Consider the following 10,708-nt stretch of genomic DNA (forward strand, 5'->3'; position numbering starts at 1 on the left):
TACCAACAACTGGCGAGACACTCACTACCTTAATTGAGGACATGCATGTACATTTCCCTAGAAGCTTGTAATTAATACTTGAAAGCCTCTAAAAAAACACCAGTAGGAAGAGAATAAAGGCTTCACCATTTAAAGCAGCCTGAGTGTTTCTGGAGGTGTGAAATTCGTTACACGTGCGTTGGATTATACAAAACACGTGTACAGCAATTGATCTTTAGAGCTCGACATTTCGCGAGGAATAAATGCCAGCGTCAAAAATCATTTCGCGGGCACAAATTCTTGCGATCGGAAGTGGTATGCTATGCATTAATCACCATGGGGTGAATTCATCGCGGCACCAATTTTTGGCAATTTTTTTCTGGGTACGAACTGCGAAAACGAAGGCGTCTGCAGACGACTGGGGCGGCGAAAGCTACGGACTTGCTCGATCAATCAATCGCTGTTTTTGTCGGGTCCAGCCTTCAGCACGCAAGTACGGAGAGTGGCGTCGGCAATGGAGGGGCACCGCGCTCTTCCAGGCATTCTAGCTTACCAGTAAACAATACGGCGGAGGGAGGAAGTCAACCCCACCCCCACCCCAATCCGTCTCCCAAAGAGTTCTGCCGCAACTGATCGACCTTGAGCGAGTAGACAGCCTCTGCATCGGGGAAAAAAGAAAAACAGCCTCGCATATCACCATTCGCGCGCAATTAGTAATATTGGTAAAAGCAAGCGATCTACAGACAATAACAAGCCTTTTGAACGCAGGAAATAATCGAGCCCAAACGAACAAAACACGAACTTACTTCGATCCCGTGCCGTGATCTTGGCCGTTGAGCAGTTTTGACGTAGTTCCACATCTCACAGTCGCTTCCGTCTTTGTCGGACACATTTGAAATAAGGCAAACTGCACGCATCACCACTAATCGGGTAATTGGACCGTTAGCCGGCCGTGAACACAGGCACAGAGGAGTGCAACTTCCTATACCGCCCATGGAACGCAAATTGGAAAACCCTGGGAGGCCGCAGCGCCATTTGAATCCCCTGGTATCTGGTGGCTGTACTAAAATCAACATGGCGGCACAGCGAAACCAAAACCGAAACTGCACGGCAGCGCCATTGTGTTTGGATGGATGGGCGGTAGCTTGCGCCACCTAGAGTTAAAAATATATATATTGTAGCTTCTTTTTTTACCCGGGATGCGCGTTGCTTTGCTAGGCTTCTGCTGCTTTGCGGCTGGTTTTCGCATTTCAATGCTGGTTAATGTGCGTTGAAACGCACACAAGCCAGCACTGAAAAGCGAGACCAGCAGCAAAGCAGCAGAAACCTAGCAAAGCAACGAAAGTGACACATACACAAAAAATATGCAATGCTTGTCCTTTTGCGTTCATTTTTATTCAACAGACAGTAGAAAATACAGACGAAATTTCTCACTGTTTTGCACACGAGAAACAAAGAAATGAACAACAAAACAAGATAAAACGTTAAGGTTACGTGCGACGAAGGTGATGATATGTGTCCTTGCAAATTTGATTATATAAGTAAGCATATAAGACCGACGACGGTGTCTTAATTGCAACTAAAGGAAACTAAGCAATGAGTACCAAGAAAAACAGCTCAGCTCTTTGGTATTGAGTCTTCATCGAGAACCTGCCCATTCGTTTTTAATATTATCACTTAAATTTAGGAGTGAGTCACTGCTAAACGAAACGGGAAACCAGAGCGGATCGCTCTATCACTCATCCTCAGTTAATCGAAAAATATTTAGGCTCATATTTTCACTCCTCGCGAACAGACGCGTGAATCGCTGACAACAGTGCCAAATAAACAGCTCACAGCAAAAAGTTTGCCATCTTTTACAGTGAGCATATGTGCTCGATCTTGATATGAAAAAGTCTACACAGAAGTCTCCTGTAATTTGACAAGGACATATTTCTCGCGGCGAGTGAAGAGCAATCCTGAACAATGATAGGCTTTGCTTTTGTGATTGGAAACCATTGTAGCTATTGCCAAAATCAAACAATACTCACTACCACTGCGACAGTTAGGTTTTGTTGCAAACATCTAATCAGAAACTTAAGCAAGAGAAGACCAAAAGAGCGTACCGCACGTCCATTCGAACTCGAAACCATTGATATCCCGGCTTTCGGCAGTCATTGTTTCCCCACTTGGCACATCAGGTGGTGTGTTGATGACGAAAATCCATGCTTGACCACATTACACCAACAACAAGTTCCCACGAAAAAGAAAAGATAGCCGCGCGCGCACGAACGCGGGACGAATCTCGCGCCGCGACGCACTCCCAGAAGCGAAGCAACTCACCGGCTCGCGTCCCTCCGCGTTCTAACGGTCCTCTGGGTCCACCGACTTCCCGGCGCCAGTCGCCAGCGCATCTCGAGGCGCGAGGCGCGGGTTCGGAAAGAGAGAAAGCGCGCCCAAACACGTTGAAAGAGTGAAAGAGAAAGTTACGATAACAAGCTTTAAACCCATTCACACCTTCAAAACAACTTCAACTTTATTTCGCTTCATTAAATATATGAATCATATTTATTTAAAATGAAATAACAAGTGCCAACAGCCGCTGGGAGCGCGGCAATCGGAAGCAGCTCGCCGGACCGGACAAACGTCATAAGTATACGCGGCGGGACGGAAGTAGCCGAGAGCTTCACCCCACTGACAGGCATTCAAGCGCACACGGCCGGCAAAACGTGCGAAACATAGGCCGTTGCTTCGATGAGATCGTATTCGTATCTTCAACACGTTTGAAATAAAGTGATCAGCAAACCGCATTATAAAACTTATAAAATACACAGCAGTAATAAAATATTGCACATGTCAATTTTGCCAGAATATTATGAATAAGTCCTGAACATGTTGCAAAATAATAAATACGAAACTAAGCCTACAATGGTAAAAAAAACTAATTCAGCAGACATGCAACCTCGTAGAAAAAGAGCGGAGGTCATCCGGGCAGCGGTAGCGTAGTGTGTTAACGCTCTGGTTTCCTCAGCTTGTGGTCGTTGGTTCGAATCGCGGTAAACGGTACGCGTTATTTTAGACTTTTTTTTTCATTTTATATGTTTTTTCTCACCTTTTTGCATTTGTTCTTATTATTTTAAATATTTTTTCTCACCTGTTTGTATTCATTTTTATTTTTAAAATTTTTTTCTCACCTTTTTGTATTATTTTGTATTATTTTGTTTTATTTTGATTTATTTTGATTTATTTTGATTTAGTTTGTATTACTTCGTTTTATTTTGTTTTATTTTGTATTATTTTTTCTCACCTCTTTGTATTTGTTTTTATTTTAAATATTTTCCCCTCACCTTTCTTAATTCGTTTTTTTTATTTTAAAATTTTTCTCACCTTTGTGTATTATTTTTTATTATTTTAAATATTTTCTATGTTTATGCTGTCGTCGGCACCCTTGTTCAGGATGACAATCACGCAGAAGGTGAAAATAAAAAGTGCGAGCCCACATTTGAATTGACGCAATTCAGAAAACCTGGCCCTCTTGTTTTGTCGGGATGATTCGCTCCCTCCGTGCTAATAGGTGGGTCAGTGTAGTAGGCAAAAAGCGCTAGTCCTTTCAACGAAGAAATAAAATTAATAATAACGGGTACATTTAGAGCAAAATGGGAAAATGTAAGTCGTAAAACTGCCACAGTGATGAAGCCAAAGTTTGTCATGAAAGCGGTCCTTCTTCACCCACTATTGAAACAAAAATACCGCCATTTTAAGGCAGTAATTTAGTTGAGGTCATAGCTCAGAAGCACATCTCTTAATTTTCTGACTTCCGGAAAGTAGTATTTAATTTTGTTCTGGTAGATCAGCGCTATCCCCCGTGTGCCGCCAGGTCTTACTTATACAGGTTGCGCTCCGCAGTTTTACTTATTGTTAGGCCTAAACACTTTTTTACTCCTGAGATTCAAGTACAGCGCGGATAATTAAACTAGCCTTCAGAAATGCTATCGTTCGGCATTGTGACATTTATTTTTCGTAGTGTCAAGGGGTCACATTCACAAACCCAGCAGTGTGTACATCCAGAACGCATTGGTGCTTCTCGCTTTTTTTACTAAAGAAAAAAAATTCTTATATTCGCGTTCCTCTGGTACGGTATGTCGTATAACATAAGCTATTAAAGAGACAGATATCGTTTGGCTATGTGAACATTTAAAATATTTCTCTTAGATGATCGTAACTACCCCATAAAACAGTCGATTCCTGCCCTAAATAGCATATTTTCACACTAGATTAAAATCACCAATAAAATGATCCCTCAGGAGATTTACGTACCTCTCGTAGCGTCATAAGCAATAAACACATCGCTTACTTTTCTACTTTCTGGAAAGTAATGTTTATTATTGTTTTGTAGCTCAAAGCGCGTGCTCAATCATGCCACGTCTTTTTTCTTTTTTCATTTGAGGCTCCGCTATACCGTTTTTATTTTTTATCAGAGCCAAACACGTGTGTATAACGCCAGACCTAAGTATAGTACATCAAATTAAACTAACTTCCTGAAGAAAGTGTCGTTCGGCGTTGTAAAATTTAATTTTCGTGGCGTAGGGAGCCAGATTCTGAAATCCTGGACTGCAAATTTTCCTCACGGCATTGTTTTTCCTTTCGCGTTTTCGCGATAAAACACGTCAGCCTTGCCATGGTGGGATCAAATACGCCAGCGTCGGCAGTCATTTACGAAGGATTGATCAACGCAAACATTTCCACTCGCTACATATGAATCGCCGCAGTTCGTCGGAATCTCAATGACGTGACTGCGTAGTGAAAAAGGCAAAAAAAAAAAATAGAACGATGCCAGGCAGTAAACGGAAGTTCCCGGGGCTCACCAGCCTGCGAACAGTAAAGCGCCGATGCTGGCCAGTCACTGAACTTCCATGTAAATACTGCCCATCAAAGACAGCAAAATAGCGATGCCGGCCAGTTACTGAACTTCCATGTAAATACTGGCCATCAAAGACAGCAAAATACCGGTTCCGGCCAGTTACTGAGCTTCCGTAAATACCGGCCATCAAAGACAGCAAAATACCGATGCCGGCCAGTTACTGGAACCTCCATGGAAAGACTAGCGAGCAAAGACAGCAAAGACCCGATGCCGGCCAGTCACTGTAACTTCTACGGCTGGACTGGCCAATGAGCAAGACGAAACCCCGACGCCGGCCGGGGCCGGTAGCTCCCCGGTGCCCATGGCCAGGCGCTGCCATCCTGTTACCATGGGCGGGCCGGCGTTGTCCCAATGTCCCGATACCGGCCGACGCGGAGTGCTACCTGCATCTACATGTCGACTGGCACCATATAGTCCCATATATAGGAGCATCAGGCATCCTATACTGTTATATATAGCATATATGGCAGTCATTGGCACCATATATGGCTTTATCTGGCATTATATGTCGTCATATATGGTGTCACCTTACCGTATCTGCCCTGATTCCAGCCCTTATATGGCAATATATGACCGTATGTGTCTACTTATATGCCCATATACGGCCCTATATTAAACATATCTGGGCCATATATGACATTTCTGTAAGGGCTGGCGCGGGCCGGAGAGCAGCGCTAACTCGGTTATCATTGGAGCATCCTAGATCGCCCTTGATCCCGCTCGCAAGAAAATTGCTAATTTTGCTGTTTGGTTTACGTTTACTCAGGTGAAAGCTCCCCAGCAAAACAGGAACAAGGAAGAGAAGAGTGAAGAGAGCGCTGGGGGGGGGGGGGGGGGGGTGCTGTCTCGTCTTCCTTTTACCCGTTTATTCAAAGCGCTTCCACCTGAATTATCCGAATCGGTAGAGCTAGAACCACTACATCAACTATACACTTAACCCCGGGGTCGCCTGCTAACACGTCTTACAAAATTCAGTCGGCAGACACTGTCTGAATCGCGTCTGTTATTTGTATGATGATCCTGTAACATTGGGCATCCAAACACTATCTGTATATACATGTTGAAGGCATTGATATGTATAACCCAAACATACTTCGAGCATTATTTATTCTTCTCCGCAGATACTTTTGTCATCGTGCCGGCAGGCACTCTCTTTTGAATGATGTGTGAGCAATGTGAGTGCGACTTTAAGGTATCGACACCTTATTCTTTGATAGTCTTGTCAGGCGTCTTCATTTTCTAGACTCCATTCTTTTTTTCATTGGGTCCAACCGAAGTCAACCCTGAGATCTGGTGGATTTAATCAAGCAGCGCAAAAAGTGTATTGTCATGCTCACGACGTTTTTGTTCGTTCGTTTATCACCGGCGAAACCAATTTCATGCACAGTGACTGCGGCCTGATCGTGCAGTTCATTTCTTTGCGTGCGTGATTAGTTTACACGGTGATAGCAAACACACAAGGAAACAATGTCATAAAGGTCCATCATTAAAAAAAAATTGCTTCGATCAATCGTAGCACTTGTTTCGGTCGGGCTTGATGTGAAACGAAGTATAGTGAAGCTCGGATGCAATTGGCAAAGAGTCGCGATGCGAAAATATGGGTTTCTGAGCTTTACGTTTAGTGAATTTCGTGAAGTTTAGGCGACATGATTTTGCCTTTTAAGGACTGTTTAACGTGTATTGAGGATGAGATAGCGTTTCCAGGCGATTTAAGGTGAAAGTTCAGATAACTGGCGACAATGACTTCCCGCACCAAGATGACTGAAGAGTCTTATTTTGAAGCGCGGCTTATTTTGGGACTCTAGGCAGAGCCTCTTCCTTCAACGACATTTCAGAGAGTCAGTGGCGGCGTCCCGATCCAGGACGTGAATAGCTCGCCACACAAATGTTTCGGGTCCCGATGAAACGCGTCCCGATTCTTTGAAGTTCTGGGCTAACCCACGCGGGTGAAACAGGCCACAAAATCCCATGATGGACACCTTTGTTTCCTGACTTAGTGGTTTACTGAGTTGCTTTCATTAATGACAGTTATTGACGCTTCTGGAGTACTATGTGGGAATAGAAGCATTGGCCTAGTTGTTTGTTTTAGAGTAAGATTTGTTAAACGGGTCTGGGGCGTAGTTATTCTAAACGACAACAAAATTGGTCAGACGAGCAGCAGGATTATGCTAAGGGTTATTGCGATTCTATTCGGAGAAGTGCCGGTGAAGCGAATAATTGGACACAGGCGCTGCTGTAGTGGCGGCGTCTCGATCCTCAGGTTGAACTTTTGCGTATCGGCCGACAGGCACGCTGTTGATTTTTCTGCAGCCCAGCTGGTGCTTCCTTTGCCGTCTCCTGATACTTTCCCACGGCAATAATGCTGCGGACCACGGCGCATAGTGCTGCGGGTGACAGAATTACACTGTGCTGACAAAACGCACTGGAAATATAGGAAACAAAAAAAAAAACAAAAAAATTGAGTCTGACATATGTTTTAGGAAACCTGTAGCCTAAATCATCCGAAAGTACATACGTTGTTGTCGACCAAGTCAGCCTCCATGACAGTCGTTTGTCGGTTGCTCACGCGTAAACAACGCCTGTATGTTGACTCAGGAAAGCGCAAGACACACAGACACTTCAAAAGGAATGAGCAACCGCACATTAAATAAATAAATATTTAACTTTTGTATGTTTGAGTTGTGTTAACTATTTATAAGTGAGTAAACTGTGAGTACTTGACAACAAAGAAGCAACTGGCGAATATAAATATTTGTTAAGAACACATTTTTAATATTGCAACTAGAAAGTGGTACATATGAACTTCATCTATAAAAGTATATTTCCGACTTCATTCATTCTGAAATGTATAAGAGCAGTATTATGTACACACCAAGCTCACCCATGTTTCTCGTTCATTCACGGCTTTTCTTTGTCGACTAGACGAAAGACGACTGATTGAAAGTCTAAATAAATGCAGCTGATGCCGTTGTACATGCTTCTGCTCCCAGCCAACAAACAGAAGAGAACATGCACATGCTGTTTACATTAACAGTGTCATAAGGAACACAATAGTAGCATAGGTTCGAAGTAGAGCACGACATTCACCCGGAATTACCGTGAAGAATACGGATCTTTTCTGAGATCATCTTGGAGTGTTTGTCAAGCCAGTCTCGGCTCAAACATCGAGCGTCGATTGAAAAGTCAGCTGCGGAGCAGCCGCTCGCTCCAACGCCTTCTACGCGAACACCATCTTCAGAAACCTCGATGACCTTCTCGCAGTACTTATCACACACAAACACTTTGCCCTCCACTTTGAGAGTGCCACAGTCCAAGGAGGCCCGCCTCCCTGCCCTTCTCTCTTCGTGCATCTTCTTGGTGAGTAACCTCCGTTGTTGCCGAACGTTGTACGAATAGTCTTCTCTGATCCCGATCCCAGTGCCCCTTAGTCTGACACTCGCCCTCAAGAGGGGTGCCTTCTTGCCTTCGTCAGAAAGCTTCACCAGAACTGGACGCGGAAATGATGACGACTTCAACCTATAAGCGCTGACGATGTCGTCCTTCGTGAGGTTCATCATGAGGTACGTGCGGGCCAGGCTCAACACGAGGTCTTCGCACGAATCTGGGTCGGGCTCAGTTTCGTTGAGACCAAATACCACGAGGTTGCAGCGTCGCTGTCTTTCGTCGGCCTTGTCGAGTTCCATCTGAGCGATGTTAATCTTCTTGGTGATGCTGGAATGTCTGTCCTTGAGATCGCTGAGCCGGCGTTCCATAAGCTCCATGTCCTTGAGGATGTATCGCATCTCGTTGCACGCTCTGTCTAAGGTGTCCAGCCTGGACACGGACTGTAGGTACAAGTCCTGACACTCTTCAGCGTTGGCGAGCGATGTGTCAGTGGAGGTGAACGGCAGGCTTGATTCGACAAGTTCACTGTCCGTCACTGTGGGCCCCTGTCCGAGGTCGACGACCACCATAGTTTTGATAGAACGTACGGTCAGTCACTGGACAATAACCGTCAACAATTTGGCTAACATTTGGAGGCGTTCACAAATTCATTGTCCGAGGAATCACGGTGTGCTTCCGAAAGCCAGAAACACAATGTTACTTAGGTGGCAGTTCTGAATATACGAGGGTGATCTGCAGAGAAAAAAAAAAACAAAAAAAAAAACAGTGAATACATGACCTGGTGCATCTATCACTGGAAACGAGAGTACACTAATCGCTTTGTGACTGCATTGCATTTTGAAGTACCATAGACTGTCTTATGTATTCGGTTCAGGCCACCTTTTTAGCATGTATTTTTCAACAAAATAATTTCATGAATAATAATTTTAATTAAGGTATCCTCATTACTCTTTCTACCACGATACATTAAAACCTTTGACTTTGACCAATTGAGTGACAGTCAGTAAGCTATGCCTGCGACCATTTCTGTGCCGTGTGATGCAAATGTGGTATGTAAAATTAAAATAGCCAAAATTACAAACATGATCGTTTTGTTATAAAACAGTTTCATTTAATGGTGCCTTAACTAACATACTTTTAGCATTACAACGCGACAGTTTTCAGAAAAACAGAGCTCTGCTCCGTTCACCCCTAAGATGAAATTGCATTGGAATCTACCTCAACGTTGGACAACTAACACATCCCATTTTTGCCACGTACTCAAGTCCACACCCATATCCACGCGCAAAGTGCCGGGTCAGGTGACGAAAAAGAGGCGGCTGCTTGGTCTGGTGGGCACTCAGCTCCCACTGCAGTTTCAACTTAGGTGCGACCGGAGAATGGAGTTCGTTATTATGCACCAGAGTGCTCTAAAGGACATTTAACTAGATATATTATCCTGTTTAGTAAACAACCAGGCTAAATTAGTGTAAACCAATGTCGTAAACAGCTCTATTGACGCTTTGTTAACCAACGCTCCTCAATATTTCATGTCGGTGATGTAATTTCGAATAGTGGAAGTAGTAAGCCCAGCTGCATGGGATCGCAAGCACGAAACTCGATCAGTTCGACGACGACACTTTGCTTCCGATAAAATTGAAGAAACGCGACACAGCAACGCACCACATACAATTTCACACTTTCAATCACGCGTCACATGCTAAAAAGTCAGTGTTGGAGTCACATGTTTTGACAAAAAAAATATCCGGAGACAACGCACGAAAAAGGGGACAAACACAAAACGTCTCAACTTGAGACATTTTCTGTTTGTCCCCTTGTTCTTCCGTCGTCTCCGGTTACTTCGAATATATGTAACATAAACCAGCTCGCCAGTTTACTCACTCTTTCTTCAGTGTTGTAGTCCGCGTCTCTACTTTCCGCTTCAGCACATTTGAACAAACTCAACAAGAACCCGGACGCAACATCAGGAACCAAAATGAGGCGGCGGCCACGAAAAGCAAGTTCTAGGGTAGACGCCGTGGGTCTCCGTTAGGAGGACTGCTCTGTTGGCTGGTGTCCGTGCCGCACGAGACTATGTTTAGCGGCGCCGCGCGTGGGGTGAGACTGTGCCTCCGTCACCGGCGAAAATAGAACCCGGGCGGGCTCATTTTTATTCTTCTGCTTCGAGTTACAGAAGGTCTTCCTACAAAACTGGTCGCTTTACCTCCTCTCATACTTTCACTCTCTTCCTTTTACTCACTCTCTTTCTCTTCTCTCACTTGCTTTCTGTCGGCCGTTTTGAAGTCTACCGTTAAGATTGCAAACTGGCTAACTGTCCTCGTTTGAGTCATGAGAGGGGCTCATATTTAAGTCTACCACGTGAAAGGTGCCTGTTTCTCTACGAGCTGAAACCGTCTTTGTAAGTAAAGCAAGTTCAGTTTGAAGTTCGAATGCTTTGCAGAGCAA

General features: G+C 44.3%; 1 protein-coding gene across 1 annotated transcript; it reads right to left on the minus strand.

Moving 5' to 3' along the window:
• Nucleotides 1–7,685: 7,685 nt before the first annotated feature.
• LOC8023377 lies at nt 7,686–10,416 on the minus strand. Its single transcript, XM_002400580.5, has 2 exons — nt 10,145–10,416; nt 7,686–8,995 (listed from the first exon to the last, which is right to left on the minus strand). Exon 2 carries the CDS (start codon nt 8,830–8,832, stop codon nt 7,963–7,965), a length of 870 nt encoding a protein of 289 aa, XP_002400624.3. The 5' UTR covers nt 8,833–8,995; nt 10,145–10,416; the 3' UTR covers nt 7,686–7,962.
• Between the last annotated feature and the right edge of the window lie 292 nt (nt 10,417–10,708).

This window comes from Ixodes scapularis, unplaced genomic scaffold (genome assembly GCF_016920785.2).
Source record: "Ixodes scapularis isolate PalLabHiFi unplaced genomic scaffold, ASM1692078v2 PGA_scaffold7__128_contigs__length_106722199, whole genome shotgun sequence".
In the NCBI taxonomy this organism is placed as follows: domain Eukaryota; kingdom Metazoa; phylum Arthropoda; class Arachnida; order Ixodida; family Ixodidae; genus Ixodes; species Ixodes scapularis.

Coding starts and splice junctions, on each gene's coding strand:
- LOC8023377 (XM_002400580.5), bottom strand. CDS start 8,832: ATGGTGGTCGTCGACCTCGGACAGGGGCCCACAGTGACGGACAGTGAA.